The sequence below is a fragment of the Ailuropoda melanoleuca genome, chromosome 15 (genome assembly GCF_002007445.2).
Source record: "Ailuropoda melanoleuca isolate Jingjing chromosome 15, ASM200744v2, whole genome shotgun sequence".
NCBI lineage: Eukaryota > Metazoa > Chordata > Mammalia > Carnivora > Ursidae > Ailuropoda > Ailuropoda melanoleuca.
Genome location: NC_048232.1, coordinates 19,498,342 through 19,523,092, shown reverse-complemented (window position 1 = coordinate 19,523,092; position 24,751 = coordinate 19,498,342). Strand labels below are relative to the sequence as shown.

Below are 24,751 nucleotides of genomic sequence, written 5' to 3'. Positions count from 1 at the left end.
TTAGAGGGAGGCGGAGAGAACAGGCATCCTTGTTTCCTCCCCACGTTTCCGCGGAAGGACCGGGGCTGCGGCGGGCAGGGAGAGGGCGCGGGACAGGCGGACCAATAGCAGTCAACAGGTCCAGGCCTCAGCAGGGCGCCGGGGCCGGGCCGCCGGGCCCCCCTCCCCTCGGGTCTCCTCCCCATCATCCCCTTCCCTCCCCTCCCCCGCAGGCCCGGCCCGGCAGGGGAGGCCCGCTCTGCCCTCCCCGCCCCACGCGGCCTCACTGCGGCCCCGCGGCCGGGGCTCTCGGGGTGGGGGTGGGGCGGGGGTTCCCAGCCGGAGAATCCTCCCCCGGGGCTGGCGGCGGGGGAGGGGATGGAAATCGGGGAATGGAGGATTAAGAAGGACTCGAGCTCGGCACGAGCGCGGCCCGCGCGAGGGATCCTGGGTAAAAAGTGGCCGCGCGGCACCGGGAGAGCGCGGAGAGGAGCCGGGGTCAGAGGTCAGGGCCCTGGAGCCCCGCGAGCAGAGCCCCCCACGTGAACGCAGCGAGCAGAAGGAACCTTTTTGTTTTCGACCAAGCCAGCATGCTCCCCTATTGACCGAGCTGCCTTTCCCGGGCCGCTGGAGAGAGTAGCTCCATCCCGGATCTCCTAACCCCACCCCCCTTCCACCACCAACACACTACCCAACTCTACCCTTCCTCTCAACTCGCTTCCCAGCCCCCCGTACCGGGCTTGCAATAACGCAGTAAATTTGCTTTAACAACAAGTGGGGGTGGTTGCATTTACTCCTCCCTCTCCTCTCTCCTCCCCCTCCTCTTGCTGCGGCTCTTGACACTACTACAAACCAGGACTATAAACATAAACATGTGTCACTGTAACTGGGCAGGTAATATACGGATTTGGGGTGGGGTGGAGGGGGGCTTGGTCGCGGCTTGGGGGGCAGTAAAAAAATGTATGTTTCACGTGCTCGACCGCTTCGGGGGCTCCCCCCACACACCAATCCATTTATATAATGCCGTCGGCACTCGGTCACTTACTCTTTAGCCACAGAGACCCACAAAGGCAGACTTACCGATAACCACCGTACCCCAAAGCAAATACATTTAAATACGAATCCCTCTCCTTTCCCGGCCACCGCTGCCACTTCTATTAGCAAACAGTAGCTATCCCCTTTCCTTTTTACAAATTCTTTTCCACATAGCAGTAGAGAACATTTTTCGAGCAGAACAGTACACCACTCCCTTGCCACAGACAGTACGTAAAGATTTTGTACGCAGAAATCCTTTCAAACAGCAAGAAAGGCTGTTTAAATAACCGAGTTCGAAATCTGTAATGTAAAGGTTATTTCCTGGGCTTTGCCTTCATGCATTTAGCAACTTCTGCGGTAAGTTGCTGCGACTGGCGCTGTGGAGATTCGCCACAGCAAGCCTTTATTATTATTATTTAGTCTATATTTACACTGCCGCTCAACTTTTTTCTCATTCTTAGTTCAACAAGCCTAGCCACAACTACCCAAGATAGAGGAAGGCGAATCCCCTCGCAGGCTTTTTGGCTTGGAACCGAGGAAGATAAAATGTTCAGATGGAGAAGTGGTTCCCTTTGTTCTTTTCATTGTTTCTCTACGAACTGGTGGATACAAGGACAAACACTTACCTTCTCTTCTTTTTGCTCCAAAAACCAGACGTTCCCATCAGCCTTAAAATACACAATCCACCTTGAAAGTAACTACGAATGTCGGGAGAGTTTGTATTCCATTCTTTTTCGCTCTCTGCCCTCTTTTAGCGTAGGATTAAGTTGCCGAGCACGTTGCTGCAAGCTGTAGCCCCCCGCCTTAGTGAATCGGTCACGTTTAGGACCCTCTAGGTCCATCCTAATTCTGCCAGTAGAATCGAGGGTATTGGAGCTCCAAACTTTCAAAAGGAAAGGGGCCTGCAACTACCCAGAAAACTTATGGATACCCTGAAATTTTTTACCGCTGTATTTTTGTACCACATCACCAAATAGGATTTGCCAAGAAATATTAGATATTTCTTCGAGTAAAGTTGTTTTTTTTTTTTTGTTTTTTGTTTTTTGGTTTTTTTTAGTTTATACTTAGCAACGTGCTACTTAGACAGATGGAGTTAAAAGGCAGGTCTGTAAGGGCATTTAACTAAACCAGTGCGTTTTCTACGATGTTTGTTATGTCATGTGTTTTTCAAAAACACAAACAAAACACCACTAGCACTGAAAACGGAAGGAAATAGAAGTTTGCATTATCATGTTGTGGCATGACATAAAGAGAGGCGTTTATTTGAAATTTGTTAGTGTCAAAATTGACCTCAAAAGCAAAAAGTAAGCTTTTCAAAGTTGAAAGACTTAATTTTCCTTCTATAATTCCAAAAATTAAAAAACAAAAAACAAAAACCTTTTCCGGTTGTTGGTGATACTTGTCGGTGTTTAGTGCCCAGCCCGGTGGGCATTACTGCCCAAACCTTGTTTAAATCTGATTATGATGTGATTTGTTGAAGTCATGAATATGAAATGATCCTTGTGTATCTATAAATGCGAACTTGGGATTTTTTGATCTCCCGCTTTTTTGTGTGCGCCCAGTAGCTGCTGCAGTGGAAGACAGTGATTGGCTCCAGGGCTCCTAGAAGGATTTGGGCTGAAGCCAGGGGAACAGAACCAGAGGATTCCCTTTCCAGAGACCATCAGGCCCCACATGTCTTATGTTTCCCTTCTCCCCTCATGGGTGCTCAGACTTTCTGTATGGCTTCAGCAGCCTATAGGTAGGCCTCAACACTCAGTGTCATCACTTCAATTTCTATATGTTTGACCCTTGCGCAAAATAAACAAAAATTTGGGCCACACAAATAAATTGTAGGTCTTGATATTTGTGTATTATTTAATATATCAACATTGAACTCTACTTTCTCAGATTTTTTTTTCTACATTCAGGATCAATTGTGAGAAGCCCTGGTGTCTCATAGGAAAATATTGCAACAAAACAAGATAATTGGGGGGAAAGGCTGTTGCAGTAGGAAAAGTGGCTTTTCGTTGATAGCGTTTAATTGGAATTAAAAGATTCTTTAGCTGTAAACATTCTTTATTTATTCAGCACACATAAGCAGGCATTGTTTTATCACCATCATAATTATGGTGTCCTTTAAACTGGCTGATAGCAGGAAAGATAAGGGAATGTGCCTGTAGATTCAGATCAGTTTTCACTCCTCTCTTTCTTTCCCTTCCTCCCTCCCTCCCCTCTCTCTATACCCTTCCCCCCACCCCCATTCCTTCCTTGGTCACTAAGTCCCCCACAGCCCTTGAGATGAGGAGAGCAGGAAGACTGTGGCCTAACCATTTCTTACATCATGAAAGAGATTTGTACCACACTCTAATTTAATGCAGCGTATAACCTTTTTGTCTCCTGTATTTATAACTGCTTTTTAGCTTGCAATATATGTTATCTAAAGAGTTGTCTATTGCTCACCTGTATAAAATCTTGTCCACTAGGTTTTGTTGCTTTACCTTTGTCTAATTTAGAAAGTACACTCTTAAGGGCTTTTTCAGAACAAAGCCTCACAAAAACCCCTTTACCTCCAAGGATTTGCAAATTTATAAAGCCTGCATTGAATTCAAGATGGGTCAGGGGGCAAAAAAAGGGTAGAAGGTCACTGCATTTTGATTATGGGTCAGTAGACAACATGGCATATATTCTGTGTCCCAAACTTCTGTTAAAAACAGGATTTTAAAATGCCTAAGAACAGAAGGATGGGCCCTTTTGGAGACTTGCCTTGATTTGTTTGGATGAAACAAAAAGAAAAAAATTAAGCAAAATATACTAAGTTATAATTTAACCTGTTCCTTAATTTAGCATTTCCTCCTCCATTCTCATTTCCCCTCCCAAAAAGTAGAGAACATGTGAACTTAGATAAATTTAGGTGAGGAACTGTTGATTATCATAAGATTTTATTGTCCTATATCCTAAATTAATTCAGCCGTGTGAGCCTTTATATTATTATGTTGGATTGTGTTATATGTAAGTGTTATAATTACTTTTGGCTAACAGTACAAGGGGCTTCTTTTCTTCTTCTAACCAGTATACTTACATTGTTCAGGCCTTTGTGATGTCCCTCAGTCTTTTCTCTCTGAATTCTCTTTGAACAAATGTGCCCAGCAATCAGTAAAACAAATGTATATGGTGAAGAGTTAGGTGGTGGTGATGGTAATGTGGGGAGATGATCCTCATTTAAATTATATGTGTATGGGTGAAAGCTTGGAAGGAAGAGGATTATTTTAATGCTCTTCAATACTTTAATTATATGACAGTTGTAGTGTAGAAATGCAAAAGTACTCTTAGGTTTTCCTTCAGGTTTTCAAAAGAACTTTCCCCATTAGTAAACTACTCCTGCAAATTGCTACTGCATTTCCCAGCTAACCATTTAAAAGACTGTAAATGCCGTGTGCATTACTTCGCTCCAGAGGAAAGAGGTCAGACTGAATTGCAATGGTATTTAAACATAAAATACAGTGAAAATAAATCAAAATAGAACATCCGAAGGTAAATTTAGCACATTCATACAGGATAAGTAAAGACAAATATGTTCATACCTTCATAGCCCATCACTTTAAAAACTGAAAGTACTGATTTTTTTTTACAACAAATGCAGAAGTAAGTGGACATTAAGAATATACTTCTGTTTTTACCATAGAGGATTTTCCTTTAGCAACCAGTTTTGTTTTCAAAACTAAAATATTTTATATGATAGTGAGTAGATTGTGCATTCCTCACTGAGTAAATAATTACATGTAATTAACAAACTCAGTGCTTATCATATATATGCCTAAATTCTCAGTTAGTAATTCTCTATATTCTGAGAGACAGATACACACATAAATGTTAATTTGGGCATATCCGCCAACATATGTATATGCATTTGAGAAACATAGAAGTTGATATATCTTTTCTTAAAAAAGAATTTGAATACAGTCCATCATCTGAATTGGGTTCATCTTTGATTGTTGAGGCGGCTGACATGGTCAACAAATTTATCAAAGAAACCCCCTGGCTTTTGAAGAATAGTACTTTATACATCTGGATCTGCACATCCAGGCAAAGTAAGTAAATTATTGCATAACTTTAAGCATAATTGATAACAGACACCTTTAATTTTTCATTCCTATTCTTTTGGCCAGCTTTCACATTAATAATCTAAGCCATAAATGTTGGTAGCTATTGATCGAAATCCCCTGTGTGCATGCAAATCCATCTTAAAGTCCCCTGCCTTTCATGTGTGAGCGCTCAGGGGTCTCTGCTAGATCTTTTTATCGGGATCGACCCCCAATGTGCCTGGAGAAGACCCCGGATATGCAACGTGTGCTGATGGCCACAAGAAAGCTGTCTGTCACATTCTGTGTGTGTGTGTGTGTGTGTGTGCATGCGTGTGAATGCGCACACTCACGCCTTAACACATACACACACACACACACAATAATGGGGAAGTTAAAGGAACAAAAGAATGTATTAGACAAGAAGAAAGATATGTAATAAGAGTATTAAAAATCTATAAGTGTAAAAGTGTAGGAGTGTACATATAAAGATACTTGCATAAATTGTATATAGAGACACATTTCCAAAGTCCTCTGGTCTTTATTTTTCTCTATTTGACCCAGTAGATTGGACCTTTAGTTTATTTTTAAAAATACGTATTTAAGAATACGTTCTTAAAACCACCTACATTGCCAGTATTTTAAAGATGGAAAGAGAGGAAGGAAGAGCAAAAAGAGGTAATTTTGAAAAGGTTACTAAATCATGTTGCCATGTGCAGGAGTAGGAGTGTGTGTGTGTGTGTGTGTGTGTGTGTGTGTGTGTAAATCTAAATAAGAAAAAAAAAAAAAAAAAAAAAGGACGTTCTAGCCAACCTTTTGTAATGTCTTCTCAAAGGCTTTTTCTGAGTTTACTATTTCTTGGCTGTTGGACTCTTTGGTCGAAATCTCAAAGCCGGAGGAGGGGTATTGGACGGGGGTGGGGTGGGAGGAAGAGAGCTGCCAGTATATAAGTGCATCAGGAGGAATTTTAAAACGACATTATTGTCGCTGGCAGTGGAAAGACTCTGGTCATTCTACTTTAAAAAACAAACACCAGCATCTGCTTTTTCTGGAAACTTTGCTTTCTGCTTAAACCTTTTGCATTTTGCCTCCTGTGAAAGTGAAAGAGAAAAACGCGGTGTGATAGATCCAGATGCAAAAGAAAGCCAACTCGGTGGATGGTATTAGCTGTGACGAGGCATTGTTCATTGCTGCCTCTCGGTTACGTTTAAAGCCTGAAATATCACGAGATCCATTCAATGATCCTTCTCTCATTCAAGGGACAAAAATGTAATTTGCTGTAGCTCTGATTTCTTGGATGGAAATGCTAGCCTTAGATTTCAAAGGCAAGAACTAGACATCGTGGTTTGTACACACATTGATTAAGTTGAAGAGCGGCGATTACATCTGTGCTGAGTGCAACAGTAGTCCAGGGCTGACTTTTCAAATCCCAACCTCTAAGTTACAGACTCTCTTAAATAGACTTCCTTAATTTCCGGATGCACTTCTTGAAATTCCCAATTCTCTTCAAAATTCCTGGGAAATTACTGGGGAGATGAGGGTGGGGGTGGGGAACTATGGCTGAGATTTCATGCAAACTACCTTTTTGTAAGTCTGATTCCTCTGTTTTTATCTTTTTTTCTTCTTTCTTTCTTTATTTTGAGCCATACCTGCTTGTGCTAGCCAGACCAGAGCAGGGGAAACTGGAACTTCTGAATGGGAAGGAAGAAATTATTGTACAATTCTTTTCTTGCAGGCTCAGAAATATCCGTTTATTCTTTTAACCACACGGATGTGTCTATTTTTGGAGGAACAAGGAAACATATAAATGCCTGGGTTGCATTTATGCTGTAGTTGCAAACCCCGAACAGTTAAGAAGATTTTGCCGAATTTTGCAAAGGAGCCAACAAACCACCTTGGGATCCTGGTAATGCAGCTGGGAAGACCCTTGTCTCATTTGGCAATATTTTGGATATTCTTGGAAATGACACCAAAATATGCTTTAACTTGACTAAGAAGAGGTTAAACAACATTGATACTCATCCAAAGTGATTTTTTTTTAAAGCAGATGCTTGACTTTCATGGAAAAAATGAGAGTTGTGGAAGATTCATTTAAACTACCAACCGAAAGCATCATAGACCACTGAAATAGTCTGCGTCGTACATCAGCACTTTCTTCACATCGTTATTACGTAAAACCTCTGGAAGCACCTTGGGCGTTTTACATTTTCTTTTCTTTGCTGCAGAAACAATCCGCTCCCTGGAATTCTGACCTGTCGTGAACAGGACCCTGGCAAAGACTGAGGTGGGGACTCTAGGACGATCCCGCCTCCAATCCAGCCTGGTTAATTGTGAAAAGTGTACACATTTCTGGCTTATCTATGCTTTGTTATGGGTCTGACGTGAAACTACCTCCTCCCCACCCCACCCCCCAGCAGAGAACCAAAATCCAGTTGAATTGTTACAGTGTTTCGGAGCTGGAGCCTTGAACTGCTTCCTTGGTCAAATAACTTTGTTTCTGGTTGTAAAAGGCATTTCAGGGGGAAAAAAAAAAAGGAAAATCGAGAGAAATTCAAAACGTAAGTCTGTACTGGGGTGGTTCACTGCGCGGGTTTAACTTTGGAGCTCCCAGCCGGTCTCCTTCTCCCACTCCCAGAAGGGAAATACCAGGCTATTCTGCACATTTTCGCTTAAGCTCCATTTTCCAAAGGAAAAGGGGGTGGGGTATGTCTATTTAGGCTTGATAATGTTTTTAAAATGCTTTTCTTTGAAATTATAATAGCTGCAGCGGTAAAATGCAAATAAAGAAAAAATAGGCAATATTCCTTTAAAGGCGAATATACAGGGATTTTTTTTTTTTTTAAAGCGTACACACACTGGTTCAGATGAAGTCTGTGAGTCAGGCTGTTTCTGGGCTCCGATAGTTTAATGGAAAGATTTATATACCGACTGTATTATTTACTTTGGGAGGGGAGGTGGCAGTATAAGGGTATGCTAATTAGTGGGAGATTTTGGGGGGAAGGGGTGGAATATCAATTTTTATTGCATCACCTGTCAGGAGTGTCCAATCAGCGCTGGCTTTAGGGGAATTAATTGATGAAGGTGTCTCCGGACGAGCTCACTTCACTCTGTCATTTTATTTGTAGCTAAAGCAGCGGCGGGAATAGCAGCTGCATTTCTTTTCTCTTTCTCCCTTCACATTCCATTATCATAGTGCTCCAATGGAGAAGGAAGGAATAGAGGGGCCCAGGTACTGATCTGCATCGGGGACTTAGACCAACACACTGGCAGATCAGAAACCGGATGGTTTTTTCCCTCTTTTTAAAAAAATACGAAAACCAAAAAAAAAGCAAGAATCAAGTCAGTGTAATTTCATGTTGTTGTTTTGGTTTTTTTTCCAATAATTTCGCCTAGAGTTTGGCACTCCCTTCGCCGGGAATAACAGTCTTTGTTATTTTATTAGCAGGATGCCTTGAGACACACGCAGCATCTGGTGGAGGATTAACATATATACATGTGTATGTATGCGTCACGTATATATTTACTGCAAATGGTGGGGATCATTTAGTGCCCGAGATGGGAGACCTGAAGTCAGGTTTTGAAGAGGTGGATGGCGTGAGGCTCGGCTACCTCATCATTAAAGGAAAGCAAATGTTTGCCCTCTCCCAAGTCTTCACGGATCTGCTGAAAAACATCCCGAGGACGACCGTGCACAAGCGCATGGATCATTTGAAAGTGAAAAAGCACCACTGCGATCTGGAGGAGTTGCGGAAACTCAAGGCAATCAACAGCATCGCCTTCCACGCCGCCAAATGCACGCTCATCTCTCGGGAAGACGTGGAAGCGCTCTACACCTCCTGCAAAACCGAGCGTGTCCTCAAGACCAAGCGCAGGAGGGTCGGCCGGGCCCTGGCCACAAAGGCGCCGCCGCCAGAGCGCGCCGCCGCCGCCGCCAGCCCCCGCCCGGGTTTTTGGAAGGACAAGCACCAACTTTGGCGGGGCCTGAGCGGAGCCGCGCGGCCCCTGCCAATCAGCGCGCAGTCCCCGCGCCCGGGCGCCGCCGCCGCGCGCCCCGCCGCCCATCTACCTCAGATTTTTAGCAAATACCCGGGCTCGCACTATCCGGAAATCGTGCGCTCGCCTTGCAAACCCTCTCTAAACTATGAAACTGCNTTTTTTTTTTTTTTTTTTTTTTTTTTTTTTTTTTCCGCCGGGGCCACTTGCCTGGAGAGGTTTCATCTGGTTAACAGCTTCTGCACACCTCCCCACCACCACCACCACCACCATCACCACCACCACCACCACCACCACCGGGCCCAGCAGCCGCCGCCGAATCACCACCCCCCGCATCACCACCGGCCTCAGCCCCATCTCGGCAGTTTTCCCGAGAGTTGTAGCAGCGACTCGGAGTCCAGCTCCTACTCGGACCATGCAGCCAACGACTCCGATTTTGGCTCCAGTTTGTCCAGCTCCAGCAACTCGGTGTCCTCGGAGGAAGAGGAGGAGGAGGGAGAAGAGGAGGAGGAGGAGGAAGAGGAGGAGGAGGAGGAGGAGGGGGGCAGTGGGGCCTCGGATTCCAGCGAAGTCAGCTCGGAGGAGGAGGACTCGTCCACGGAGTCGGACTCCAGCTCCGGCTCCAGCCAAGTGTCAGTGCAGAGCATCCGTTTCAGACGCACCAGCTTCTGCAAGCCTCCCAGCGTGCAGGCGCAGGCCAACTTCTTGTACCATCTGGCCTCCGCCGCCGCTGCAACCAAACCCGCTGCTTTCGAGGATGCCGGCAGACTTCCCGACCTCAAGAGTAGTGTCAAAGCGGAGTCGCCGGAGGAGTGGAATCTGCAGGGCTGGGCCCCCAAAGCGTCTCCGGTGTACTGCCCGGCCAGCCTGGGGAGTTGTTTCGCAGAGATAAGGAACGATAGGGTCTCTGAGATTACATTCCCACACTCTGAAATTTCCAGTACTGTAAAGAGAACTGACCTGACAATTAACTGCCTGGCCGAGGGGGCCTCTTCACCTAGCCCAAAGACAAACAATGCATTTCCACAACAAAGAATACTCCGAGAGGCAAGGAAATGCCTACAAGCAAGTCCTACTACACACTGTGCAGATAACAGCACAATAGCTGCTAGGTTCTTAAATAATGATTCTTCAGGAGCAGCAGCAAATTCAGAGAAAGATTCCAAAATCCCTCATTGTGCTGAATTTGCTACGGATTTGTCCTCTTCACAGACTGATTCTGAGGTGGGTGCAGCAGCAAGAGCAGCAACGAAAGCTGAGACTCCCTACGCTAACCCAGGAGACAAGACCTTGCCATTTCTGCACAATATTAAAATCAAAGTAGAAGACAGTAGTGCTAATGAAGAATATGAACCTGACCTTATTACAAATCAGCTTAAGTGTGAGTGCAATGATACAAAGGGTGAGTTTTACAGTGTGACTGAAGGTAAAGAGGACGCCTTGTTCACCACAGCCAAGGAAGAAGGTTTTGCATGCCCTGAAAAAGAAACTCCTTCCTTAAATCCACTGGCTCAGAGTCAGGGCCTTTCATGCACTTTAGGTTCTCCAAAACCTGAGGATGGGGAATATAAATTTGGTGCCAGGGTGAGAAAAAATTACCGGACACTAGTCCTGGGAAAGCGACCTGTACTTCAGACTCCTCCAGTCAAACCAAATTTGAAATCAGCTAGAAGTCCTCGTCCTACAGGTAAAACTGAGACACATGAAGGAACACTGGATGATTTTACAGTTATAAACAGACGCAAAAAGGTAGCCAGCAATGTAGCATCAGCAGTGAAAAGGCCATTTAATTTCATGGCAAATTTTCCTTGTCCACCATCACTCATTATTGGGAAGGATGGGGATTTGTGGCCGGCGTATTCCTTAAACACCACTAAGGATTCCCAACCTCCTCACAAGGCCCATCCTATATGGAAATGGCAGCTGGGCGGTTCTGCAATACCTCTTCCACCTAGTCACAAATTCAGGAAATTTAATTCATAAAAGTGTTTTGGAAGATATTTTCTTGAACCCTATTACCTTCCTTTTGTTGTAAACGGCACAGGATGGTTTGTACAAGTCCATTAATGTGTTACACCCCTTTTGGAGCCCTGGTTTATCGCATTTTGAAGACAGAAATCGGATTACTTTTTTCCCATTGCGGGTTTTTTTTTTTTTTTTTTGAGTAGGGTGGGGGCGGGGTGGGAGAAGGGTTGGTTTACATTCCACAGACTACTTCAGGCTAAAGACTCAAGTAAAACTCAGTTATTAAGGTAGAGCTGGAACACTTTACTGTTTCAATGCTAATAATGCACCCGGTACCTCAATTCAACTGCTACAAATAAATGTCAAAAGGTTGAATAATAAATATTACAATGAGCCATTAAGTTTATGCACTAGATTTCAGACCTGAAAGTGTAACTGTTAATTCAGTGAAAGTTTGTTAGGTTACATGGTTACACAGTGAGGTAGAAAGAAGTTTCTGTGAGCCCAAAATGTTCTTTTCTGGAGCTCTTGTTTGTGGGATATCTTTTCCTTTTCCTCCCCTCATTCCTTCTCCAAGAGTAGTTGCACTTAATTTTCCTTCCTTCTTCCTTCCTTCCTTCTTTCCTTCCTTCCTTTCTTTTTTTGAGTGGAAAGATTGGGGAGTCCTGCTTGAATGCTGGTAAAAGCTGCCTCATATATACTGAGTAAAATAAATATGAGATTGCTTTTTGGGGGCGTAAAGGATGTGATTTTACTTTTACAGATACTCCTTGCAATTGGAAAAGTCCTTTTTGTGTTCTCACCCAAAGGTTTTAAATAAGGTGACTCTTACTCACTATTGTCCTGCTTACCTTGCGGTCTGACTCCTCAAGTTTGACTCCTCAAACTTGCAAAAACAAAGTAGTTCTCTTAATAGCAGGATATTTTATGGTCTGACTCTTCCTAGTGACAAAGCAGTAAATACAACCAAGAAAAGTAAAATGGGTCAGAGTTGTAGGAATATCCCAAATAAAAATTACAGTTCTTTCAGGGCTCTTTGGTACCAGAACTCAGGCACTAGGATCTTATTACCTTTTACTTTTTCTGCATCTCTCTAAACTTCTGTTTTTAGACCATCCTGTGAATAAAGCAGGAGAGTTTCTACTGCAAGTGACAATCAGAGGTGACTATCTATATTTGCACTTAAAATCAAAGTAGTTCAACATGCAAATGGCTAGGGTCTAGCCCTTGGTCAGGGCCATGCTGGTGTACTATGTTGTGATGACGGAAGCAGTAAATCAAAATTATGGAAATTTGCACTGTTGAAAAGCATGCTTTAGCTTTATTTTCAATTAAAAACACTGTTTAAAATTCCTGGTTCCATACATTTCTACTTATTCCAGATTGAAGAACGGTTAACAGGAATGAATGGTTTTGTTGACATTTTCATTTGTAATGTTTTTGCCTGAAAGAAATGCATTTATTGGGTGCAGTGTTTTGTTGTAATACCACGTGATGAGGCCAGTCAGATTCTGTGTAAAACACTGGATTTCTTTCTAAATAACAACAAAACTTTACAAACTTGTTGCAAATCAAGTGCAAAAAGTTTCAGGTTTAAGAAAGTGGAGCAGAGATCAATTGCTATTTTAATGGAAGTTAAATCTAATAACTTTTGGTCCACCTCCCTTAGTCTGTCCAGTTAATTATGCATCTCAGATCTGTGCCATCTTAAGCCTCAGAAGTTACATCTATAGATCATAAATCATAAAACAAAACAAAACATCAATGAGATGTTTACTGTGTGAATTTAGTCACTATTTCTCATGGAAATTCGGTCTTTTTTTTCTTTCTGCCCTGAACCTTCTAATTCCTACTCCCTTTGAAAATTTTCTTTTGTCTATAAATGTTTCAGATAGATCTGGATGGTCTCAGCTCTAATTGCTGTATATGCTCTGTGGTTTTACTCTTACTGTAAAGGACAGGGGCTGAGAATACCTGCATCCAAATACATTTGGATGAAGTAAACAGATGCTTTGAACTGCCTCCCTTCCTTTCCTTCTTGAATGTTGCCAGATGTAGGTTCACTGGATCCTTTTTTTATTGGGATGATAGATATGGTCAAAGCAAAAATTGGGGGGTGTTATCTTTGAATTCATGCTTGTGTATAATTCCAAAGGCCAGTACAAGTTACAGTGAAAGCCCCCAGAAAGCTGAACAATTGGCTTCTCAGTCTGAGTTTCCTCTTTGGAAGGCCATACAGAATTTGGGTGCAGTGATTTGTCCTGCAAAATCAATCTGTAAAAAGTGTGACATGCACACACTGGCAGTCTGTAATTTCTATTCTTTAATTACTGCTAAGTCAAGAGAGTTCAAAGTATGATGACTACTACATTTAGGCTAGTACTTTTCTTGCTGTCTATGGAATCATTGTTCCTATATTATAAATTAGAATATATTTGAAGCCTACAGATCTTGGGTGTGGGAGGACTGCTAGATGGAATAAGCACAATTTAAAACAAATATACCCTATGGAATTTCTGACATAAAATATGGGCTTCCAGCTTTGACACTTGGTCTCCAGCCCTCAGAGAATCAATAGTTTCAGTTTATAGGAGTGGAGAATGAGCAGCATGGAGGCCGAGGCATTCCAGAGTGATACCATCAAAAGGAAAGAAATTAAATAGTCAACACAAATTTCACCCCACAGTACTACAAGAAGCCAGCCAACCACAGCAAAACCTGAGTTGGGGCTTCTGTTAAGAGAGTGTACCAAATAGTGTTCAGTAACTTACAAATACAAGGTATTCTTTCAATTTCTGGTAGTCCCTTAGCTGTTTTCCCATTCTGCTGTGGGAATTATTCTCAGTACAGTTTTTTTCATTTTGGTTGTTTTATGATTAATGACAACATCTAGATTTTCTAAGATGCTGTAAATGTCCCATTTGTTCAAAAAGTTAAGCCTTATTGAGAGAAAAACAAAGTTACCTCCATTGGTCGATTGCATTTTTACATATAAATGTTTTCAGGTGATAGCATTTTTTTTTTTAAGGCACTACATGGTTCCAGAGTCACTTAGTCCTATGTCTAAAGCTCAACACTCACAAACAGAAGGAAAATACAGGAAAGGGCTCCTTCTCTGACTTTTTGGGGAAACAAGCTTATTTTTGGTCTCCTGTAAAAATAGTTTCCTGATAAGACTCTGAAATGAAGAATTATTTTTTTTAAAGAGATGTGTGTACTCTGTCTTCCATAGTCAGGTTATCCATCTGCCTTCTTAGAAAATGCAGCTTGCTTTTTCTCAACTATTTACTTTTTGAAGTGGGTGTTCTTTTCTACTGGCTTACTTGATTACAGTGCAGTAATCTCAATAATGGTTGTTTATTTTAAAATCAACAACAAGGAGCCACCACTAAACAGCAATAACACAAACTAGATGGGCTGTTATGTGGATTTTTATCTTATCTGTGTCTGGGTGACTTTCAATGGTCTAGAAATTTTTCAAAGTTTCGGTCACAAGAATTGGAAGTTTCTACCTGATATGAGAATGATAGTTTTGTTTGAATGCAGGAAAAGATATAGACTAATTCCTCAAAAGTATTTTTTTTCTTTTCAGAAAAAAACAAAAATCCTCCATGGTAAAAGCAAAAACAAAACCCTCACATTTAAAAAAAAATAAAGCATTAGTATCTACAAAAGATAGAAAATGTGGTGAGTTTTGCTTCACCTTGAAAATAACTTCCTGCTGAAAAAGGATGTGAAAAGGGAGTTTCCTAGAGCCAAACTAGGGGGAAAAATTAAAGGCTCCCCAACAACTAACCTCAGGAAATTGACAAGAAGGAACAGGGCATCCACCTTAGGGAGTATCCCTGGTCACCCAGGTCTTCCCCAGGACTTTCCCCTTCCCTGGAAGAAAGAACTATTTTTAATGCTAGCTTTGGTTTTGATTTGCTCCCTAGGCCAAAGGGCATTTTTGCAAACTAGCCTGGGGGTAGGGACTTAGGGAAGATGTAGGAGGTTGGGGGAGGGCTGCATTTTACCTGTTTGGCGGGCCCTTTTTTGAGAAAAAAAAAAAAAAAAGGAGGGGGCCCAGCTATCATTCTTTGCCCATGCCCTAGGCCCCCGCTCTTCTCTCGCTCCTTTTCAAACTGTGGCGGCCTCACAAGCTCCTACTTTAAAAGGCCTGAGATGTTTTGCATGAAGCCCTCACAATAGGGGTTGAGGGAATTGACAGTTTCAAAAACAAGGCGTTCAGTCCTTTCCAGCTGCCGGGCCCGCTCTCTCGCACCAACTCCTCGTTCCTCTCTGCTGGTGGCGTCCTCCAGAGCGAGCTGCCTTCCCCCACCCCGCCAGCCTGCATTCCGGCCGGCCCCACCCCGCCCCCGGGCTGTGTTTGTAAACAGGGGTCAGTGTCCAGGGGCTGCTGGCGCGGGGCTTGGGACTGGCGGGCTGGAAGGGAAGGCAGGGGACGACCGAGCCGGCGAAAGGGCCGGCCGGGTGTGTGGGGGGGGAGCGTAGGGGTTTCGGGGTCCCTTTCCCCCTCGTCTTCCACCTAGGTGCCAAACTGTGGCCACCGTGCTGACTCAGGGCATCTCTTAGCTCTCGGGCCTGGGCCATGGGCACCAGAAAGATGTTTAAATGCCGCCATTTTGCATGGTGGCAAACAAATTTCTTTGTGACTTTTTTCCCCCGCCCAGATCTTGCTCTCCTTTGAATTTGTCACCTACTGGCTCCCCGGGGCGGAAGAGGCCGTACCCCTGGGCGCGAGGCCCCCAGCTCCTCTCCACGCAGCCTCATATCCCAGTGGCCTCAAGGACAGGCCCACCGGGAGCAGGGGCGACAGGGCGCGCGGCCGGTCCTTAGGGACTGGACCGCCTCCTCTCACTTTGCGCTCCTTTTGTGTGTTCTGAAGTCATCTCCCACCCCGGCACACGCACACAACTGCCTAGCCATTTCTCACCTTCTCGCCCAGGCCTCATCTCTCTGTCCCAGGCAAATGGGGCCCAGCTTTTTTGCATTGGGCGGAGGGCTGGCCAAGGTCTCCAAAATGCGTGTGTGGAACGCAAGTGGCAAAGAGATGAGGCTTCACACTGGGCCAGCCAGCATGGCTGTGAACGCCTTCTGGGAAGTGGCCCAGGACCTGCGGCCGGGAGTCTGGGGAGGGCTCCGGTGCGCAGGCGAGGGCCCTGCAGAACTCCCAAAGAGGGGGGAAATGGGATGGGGCAAGGCTTGCTTTCCTTGGCGCCGTGGTTCCCGTCCTTGGAACCTCTCAGTGCCTCTGGAAGTGGAATGATGACCTGGAAACGGGAAACGTGAGACAGTGACCTGGAAAACCACCCTTGGTTGGGGAGGTTGGAGTGCAGCAGTGCAAACAAAGCTGCTCCTAGAGGAAGAGGGGGAACAGAGGTGCGCCGCAGATGGGTCACAGGAAAGTGCAACAAGCTTGTTTTCCCGGGTGTTTAAAATGCAGCCCCAGTTGTAAAGTGTGTGAAATTACGCACTGGTCTCTTAAAGAGTGCCTAATTTATAGTAAATAGCAAGGTCTTTGTAAATGGCTTTATTATGTTGTTTCTTGTTAATTGTTGAGAAAATCCCCATTGTTGAGTGTGAAAGGCTTTATGAGCTAACCTGGTCCTCGGCGCAATCAGAGGGCAGTAAATGGCCGCTCGGCCTCCGAGGCCCAGCGCGGACGCGGGCCGAGAGCGCCCAGGCGACCTCTGGAGACGGTGACTCGGCCTGGGAGGGAAGTGGCGAGGTTTTCCAGGCTTTAATTAATGAGAAGGCGTGTTTTGAACTCGCGGGCCCCCAAGAGCAGCTTGCTAAGTGGGACGAGGAGATCGGGAGCGCCGGGGCGACCCAGGCGGCGAGGGCCGCGGGGAGGGAGCGGGGCCCGGCGCCCCTCTCCGGTCACGCAGCCCTCGGCCACAGGCCAGCCGGCCCAGGCGCCGGCTCCAGCCGCGCTGGGGTGGAACTGGTGCTGGGGCATTGTCTCCAGTTCTCCAGCCGCGTGCAGCTCGGGCTCAGGTCGATTGGGCCAAGCCTGCCTAACGCCCGAAGAAGCCGGGTCGGGGGACTGGAGGGGCTACGGGCCGAGCAGCCCTCGAAGGGGAGCTCCAGACCCCTGCCTGCGCCTCCTCGTCTTTTGTTTAAAAGCTGTCTCTCTCCCTCTCTCTCCCCCTCTCTTTCTTCCTTTCTCTCTCACGCGCGATCTCTCTCTCTCTTTCTCTCTCTCTCTCACCTGAAATGGACTCAGAAAACTGGAGAAATCGGAGGAAAGGCTTTGGGGGGGTGTGGGGGGTGTGTGTGTGTGTCAAGGAAAGGGATTTCTTCTTTAGTCTGGGATAAGATATTCTTATCTCCTTTTCCCATCTTCTCCAATTCTCTTTCCAGTCAGTTGGGACCCAGGAAGGGTAGGGGCAAAACCAGGCAGGCGCTGGGTTCATTTGATTAACTTTGAGGCAAGGCCCCCGCCGGGTCTTGCAGACCTGGAGAGGGCAGACGGAGAGCGCCTCCCTCGGCTCGGCCCCGCGGCCTTCCCAGGACTGAAGACCCGGTGGATCGGGGGAAAAGCAGCAGCAGGCTCTCTGCAGCCTTTGAGCTCTGGCAGTGCAGCGAGAGCGAAGAGAATTTCTTCGTGAGCCTACATTGGGGGTGTGGGGCGCGGGGGAAGCCTGGGTTAGGTGGACTGTACGTAAGGGTTTGGACATTAGCAAATGCAAATCACAAGGAAATGTTAATTCCAGTCAGAAAAACCTGTATCTTCCCTATCTTCCTGGCTTTCTAAGATGGCCCTCCTCTTCCGCACACTCGCTTTCTCACCAAATTAGCTATTATGTGAAATCCCCCTGGGTTTAAGGCACTTGTTTCGCGGATTCGTGTACAACCCATATTAACTATGCACTTTCTGCTATTCCTCTTGTGACTGTCCCTGCCTCTTCCTTCTTTGAGGCGCATATGATGCATTTTATTTTAGCCCAATCGATGAGTGCAGATACTGGGATAACACAACCCACACTTCTGCGATGGAGACTGTTTTCAAAATTGAGTTTAGGGATCAATACTAAGTCGAAAAGCTCCAAATTGCACGAATTCACCAAATTCAAGCCTTGGGCTCCCAAGCCCCTTTGCTGGCTGATTGACACACTCGTGGGCAGTCACTGTGGTTCCACCGTTCCTGCTTCTCAAAACAGGATGTTTTCATCATGTGTATTTGGCTTTCCCTAAAGATCACTCCAGTTTGTTTGGAAAAACACGACCCCAAAACGTATGGAGTTAAACCCCAGTCAATGGCTTCCATGCGGGGCTCCTCTCATACTTGCACTGCTGACTGCCATTCCTCCTTTTCCCCCCACCCGGCTCTTTTTAGGACCTAGCAGCAGCACCTAAAATTCCCATAGTGGGTGCTCGGAAAACCTTTGCCCAGTTGCATAAATGTTTTGCTTGTGGGGAGCAGTGCTCTCCTGGACCACTGCTTGACTCCTACCACTTCTTCGCCCAGAGCCGGGATGTTTGGCACAGCGAGCTCTCTATTCTTCTGCGGCTGCCGCTATGGCTGCGGGGCTGACTGGTGTCTAACTGGGGGAAGGGCAGTAGTTGTCCCCTTGCAAGGGACGGGAAGGCCAGAGAGGTGGAGGGAGAGAGATTTCGAAAAAGAATTAGGAGAGGCTGCTGCCAGCAGATGTGTGTTTGTGTGTGTGTGTGTGTGTGTGTGTGTGTGTGTGTGTGTGTGTCGGGGTAGTCTGAAAAGAACATCTACAGGAGAAACAGGCCAAGTACTTAGGATGCTAGGGTATCCCTATTCCTTAGCTCCTGCTGTTGGGATCGTCCTTTACTTCAGAGACTAGAGCAAGACAGAAGGAGGTGGAGAGAGAGTGGCAGGCAGCCTAGAGGCTCTCCAGTAAGATCCAGTTATTCATCTAATCAGTGCTATCAATATGTCTGTGTTTGACCCTTTTGGATGGAAGAGGCTTAGCAGTCAATAGACTTAGACCCTAAAATATTGCCAGTCTAGCAGAGAGCAACTGCTCACAGGTCTGCAAGGGCCCTCCCTGGTCAGGATGCTCAGAAGGAAGTGGAGAGAAACAGAAGGGAAACTGTCTGAGTCGCTGCCTGTCCTCTTCCCCAAGCTATCAAAACAAACAAACAGACAAACTCAGGTCTCCTGGAGACTGGGCTGTTGGACGAGCACATGTTGGGCACTAAAATTGGAATATAATTGCCATTGTTATTTTCAAATCAGTTTAAGTCAGCTCCAGGAACAACACAATACTTGTGATAATTGATGAGCAATAGAGAGGAAAAACAGTATAGAAGAGAGACTGCACTAAGTTTAGGCAACAGCCTTCCTTTTTTCCTGTGAAAGTTAGAAACGACACAAACCTGTAAGAGATCTTGAAGCTACTCCTTGGTCAGTAGGTAAGGCTTTCCATCTCTGAAAGGACTGGAAAGGACCTAGATTCTTGGATCTCTCAGGAATAAAGACACATTTTTCATTCATTTTCCCCCATGTTTCTGTCACCCTCTCTTTTTTTCTCCTTCTGTTCAAATGAATACCCTGATTGTCCGTGGGGGCAAATGTGGAAGACTAGTTTTCTGCCTCTACATTGGACCCAAATATGCAGACCAGTGTATGGTTAAGCTTTCAAATGCCTGGATATTATATCTGTTCAAAGTAAAACCTGTCTGGTATAGTAGAAATGGCCATGACCAGGTTTATTTACCTTTTCCCTTCATCTTCTTTTTTTCTCTTCTCCCACTTTCTCAGCCTTTCCTTTTCTTCCCCGCCTCCTACCTAATCTTTGCACCCAGTAGTTAGCAATACTTTCTCCAGAGATGGAAGGAGAGTAAGATCTGGCCTTAAACCAGTGCTGATAGAGGCAGCGTGGGAGCCTCCGGTGACCCTGAGCTTCCTTGCTGGGTGAGAGGCCAGGGCTTTCCAGCCTCTTGTCCTGCATGTGCTGAGCTATTCCTATTAGGCCATAAAAAATAGAGTGTATCTCAAGACCAGGAGAGCTCAACTCCATAAACACATGGCTATGGTTCTAACATGTAGTACATTGCCAGATGCAAATGCAGAGATGCTTTTAATTTTGTTCCAAGTGTTATACATCATGTGGCAAATTGGTCTTCAGAAAGCCAATTTTGATATTTTCTGTTAATAATAAAGATTTTTAAAAAGAACAACCTTAAACGTATATGATTGAGAATTAAAAGGGTGTACATCACTCCCACCAGCGTGTTTCTCATCTGAATTTAAAAAGAGAGGTAATACTTTTTTCCCCCTTCTAAATGAGGAACATTTTTACATAGAAGAACGTGGTTAACATTTGGTTGTCCAATTGTTTTGCTGCTCATGTCATTTTAAGAAAATAAGAATATTTAAATCTTTGTGTGTGTGTGTGTGTTTTAAATCCTTGTACATCTTTATGTATTGTAAATTTAAAAGTCAATTAGGAAAGTAGTTACACGCTCCTGCCATCTTCTATAGAAAAATGACCTCAGAAACATCTGTTTCCCCTAAAATATCAAAATTTCGTATTATCTTATACAATTTCAGCCTGCCATTTGTAATTTAATGTTACTACTAAATGGGAGGAAAATAGAACTTATTTTGTATAAATTAAATGGGAGGAAAATAAAACTAATTTGTAGATTTAGGGAGGTTAACAGAGCTTCTAAAATCTTGTCCTTTGTATCAATCTCTAGCTGGTTTATCTGAATAGGATCTGATCCTACATAACATGTGGACTACATATAATATTCTGACACAATGGAAGATTTCTAGATGAATTGAAGCAACCTGATTGTGAATTTCCTATCTCTTACTGTTTTGAACCAATACTTGAGTGTATACTCCAACGTTGATTTTAAATGTGATCTCTTTCAAGGAAAAAAGTGCAAAAATAATTGAGGAAAAAAAACCCCACAGGAAATCTTTTATAAATAGTCTTAGGACCATTGATCCCTGTTACCTGCTATAATGTGAATGGAATCATTATGGCTGTTCCATTGACAGTTTCTTCATTCAGGATTCTGGGCCAAAGGAATAGCATGTCAATGTGTAAAATTCTAGCCAAAGATAAGCCATTACAATGGAAATCGCGATGTGCAAAGTCTCATTGAAGCCAATGAAATTGAGTGTAATATCCATACTGCATTCTCATCTGCTTGCCCCAGGATTTAGTATGCGGCTCTGCATTGAAATGAGATTATGCATATAAAATGCCAATATAGAATACAATGCCCAATAAAACATTAGAAAAGCAACTTACAGCCCATATACATGGGCTTTACTTAAATTTGAACTTCATGTGCAAAATAAAGCACAGCACCATTGAAACATTAAATCTACAAAATGTCCTCACTCTAGTTTTTCATGCTTCTTTCTGCATGATTCCCCCACACCCCCTCTTATCCAAACACAATTCTTTTAAGGGCACTCTTCAAATCATCTAACAATTCCCAAAGGGTATTCCAGGAGTCTCTTAAAGTGTCTTTCTAAATTAAAAGGCCCCAAACAATTTAGGTGCATTTTTGAACCAAAAATATCAGAAAGTATTTGGACTTGCAAACCTATGGGTGTGTGAAAAGAAGAAAGGGACCAAAGAGAAAAAAATGCCCCCACAGTGGATTACAAGGTTATGGGACAGGTCACCAGGAAGGGGAAATAAAACTGAATGTTAGGTTGGGCTTGTAAATTATGCACCTTTCAGGGAAAGCGGTTTTAAGGTCTCTTCACTCAAGGTTTTTTTTTTCCCCCCATCCATTTTGCTATTAATTCTTAACTCTTGGTAGGCAGCTCTTTAATGAGGTTGTTTGTGGCAGGTTAATTTTCTCCAATCTACTGAGCTCCTCATTTTCCCTTTTAAGTGCAGTGCTGCCTAGAGCTTTCAGTACTTTCCATACCAGAAAACAAAATACACGTGAAGTTGCTGGGCTGGGCTGAAAATTAAAGGCGTTATGTGGACAGAAAAACAGAGGGCCTGGACAGATGGGAGTGGGAGGGTAGCAACCCGGCTGAGGTGAGGGCATGAGGGAGAGAGAATTCAGTCTTAGGAGAGCAATGACCCTGGGAGTGTTATATATTAAATATTGCAGCGATCGATTTCAATACCCCAAGTGGACACGGGAATAAAAATTCTCCAACAAGCTGAAGTGATTAGGAATGCTTTGTTGCGAAGGAAAAAAAAAGTGATTTTCTTCCGATCTTTTTTGTTCAGGTTAGAAGAGGCCTAGACAATCCAAGTCTAAGTCTGGATTCTTGGTTTGGGATATAACTCGAAAGGCTAGTCATATCGCAGTGGTGTTTCTGCAATAGTGAAAAGATGGGCCTTTGTACTAAGGAGGATTAAATATCAACCACGATTATGGCGGGTCACTCTAGCAGCCTTCCTCCCAAGTCAGAGAAGAGTACGTCTTGGAAGGGGCTGCTCCTTTGCTGTGTATTAGTCTTTGTGTCAGCCAGCTCTGGGACAAAGCAGTTGCTTCTGCACAGTTCTTGTTTCATTAAAATCCAGGGGAAAATGCACAATATGGTTTACAGAAGGTGGATTCACAATAGCGGGACATAAAACCGCCTTTGGTGCTATGGAGGGGAGAAATACTTTTGCAATGTCATCCCTCGGCCAAAAGTATGAAACTGTCATATACACATCCACCAATACCCACTACCTCACATTATTTCATGAGCAATTTCAGAATTGGGTGGAATTTTCTATTCTTTTCTTCTACCAGATCTAGCTCGGTAGACATTCATGCTATGAACTGTGTTTCTCTCAGTCCAGGAATCTGCTGAGGGATTTGGGGTAGTTCCTGCAGAGGCAGCTTGGAGCAGGGGGGACGGTTTTCAGTCACAGCCTAATGGGCAAGGCCTGGGCTCTTCACACTGGGGATACTGAGTCTGCTGCTGGGGACACACTGCTGGATGCCTGCATGGGGCTCCTGCTGCTTCCTCCTTCACTCGCCACAAATCTGGGAAAGAAATGCAGCACCATACAAAGGATTTCTTTAATGAGGATGAGTTCCTCAGAGTGACTGGGGTTGTGGCTGCAGCTTAGGCCTCTCTTTCCCTCTGCCGGATCTTTCCCTACCCATTATATCCTTCCTTATGTGCTAGCCCGGGGTTGGAAAGGGCATCCCCCCCACCCCCACCCCCACTCTCTGATAACCCAGAGGCTGATTTCTGTTTTGCCCTGGTAGCTGAGTGAGGACGGACTGGAAGGTCTGAGGAGGAATCTCAGAGTCAGGAAGAAGTAAACAGATGTGTATATATCTCTAATGCCCCTTCCATTCTTGGCCATCAGTCTTCCAGTCTTTCCAGTCTTCTCCCATCCCAGTTATCACTTATCATGACCAGCTGCCACTTGGAGCATGGTCCTAGGGACTAGCTTTGTTTCTGTGGGAAGATCTTACCAGGGAATGTTCAAGGCAGGAGAAGGAACCCTAAGCCTCCCTGTTTTCTCTGAGTCTAATTTGGGGTGACCAGGGCATGGTCAAGGCTGAGGCTGCTTGTGCACCAGAGCACTTACGCTCCTGCAGCCTGATACTCCCGGGCTCTCTGTGGAATGATGACTGGCTACAGGGAGGCCATTCTGCTCTATAAAGCTGTTTGTTCCCCTAAACCTACATGGCTCCTTCCTTTCTTTAGGTTGGGGGGAGAGATGGGTCCATGAGCAAAATATCCCTTGAAAAAATTATTTTGAGAAGCTAGAGTTATCGAACCCAGTTCTCTCTCTTCTTGAGTGTGGGAAAGGCTCAGCAGCGATTTGGACAAGAGAGGAATTGCTCTGTTTTTGCTATGGTCCCCCCTTTGGACTTCTATTCTGCATTCTGCATCTCCTTGACTTTCGTCTTCCTCTTCCCCTTCTGCTTCTCCTTGTCTTTCGCCTCAAGTCATGTCAGGAAGGACAAGCAGGTTGAAAGCATCAGTGGACTTACGCTGTGAGGGACAGCTGAGGCCCAAATGAAGGCTGGCTGTGTCTGGGCAGGTGGTTCCGGGTGCGGAGATTCTCCTGTGACTGAGGGGGTACTTTGGAGAGAAGGAATCCCCTGGGGGGAAAAGATGCAGGTGGGGACTCTGTCTCACATCACCGAGGTTCAAGTTCTGCACCAGAGCCTAAGCTCTGGGATCCTGAAAGCCTGCCTTGCTGTAGGGTACCTGTTGCACGAAGCTGCTTGGGGAGCTTTTGGGCCCCTGCCCTATTGTAAGTCTTGGGGGTTAGGTCTGGCTTCCCCTGGGGCTGCTGGATTCACCTGTCACTATGCTCACTGCCCAGGGACCCTGACAAACCTCCACAATGTGGGCCTGAAAAAGGGCACTTAAGGTTCACTGATCTGTGTGTAGAACTTTGCAAAACTGCAAATAAGCGAGAAAATTTGTCTATTCGTGTGAAGGGAAATACAAGTTTGCACTTAACATTGGAAGCCTGAGAAAAAGAGGTGTGTGGGGGGGGTACTTCTCCTGGCCAACAGCCCCACTGTAATCTCCAGAACAATTTCATTTCCTCTGCAGCACCCTGGCTACCCTAGCCGAGGCCTTGGAAAGGTCAGGGAAGAGATGGAGTTTAAAAGCGGGGGTGGGGAAGAAAAGCGGTGGCTAGGCCCCTGGCAAGGTCGCAGGTGAGGGCCAGGCCGGGTGGCGGGGAGGGGACAGGATGGATGGCCACAGAATGGGAGGAAGGGCAGAGCCACGTCTTTTGAAAGGTTTAGGTGTTGTCGAGAGGGGCTTTTCTGAGGAATTCGCA

General features: G+C 45.0%; 1 protein-coding gene across 1 annotated transcript; it reads left to right on the top strand.

Annotated features, from left to right (window-relative positions):
- The first annotated feature begins 261 nt into the window (after nt 1–261).
- Nucleotides 262–11,209, top strand: SKIDA1 (SKI/DACH domain containing 1). The gene is made up of 3 exons (XM_034644352.1): nt 262–873; nt 6,811–7,633; nt 8,518–11,209. Exon 3 carries the CDS (start codon nt 8,631–8,633, stop codon nt 11,049–11,051), a length of 2,421 nt encoding a protein of 806 aa, XP_034500243.1. The 5' UTR covers nt 262–873; nt 6,811–7,633; nt 8,518–8,630; the 3' UTR covers nt 11,052–11,209.
- The last annotated feature ends 13,542 nt before the right edge of the window (nt 11,210–24,751 follow it).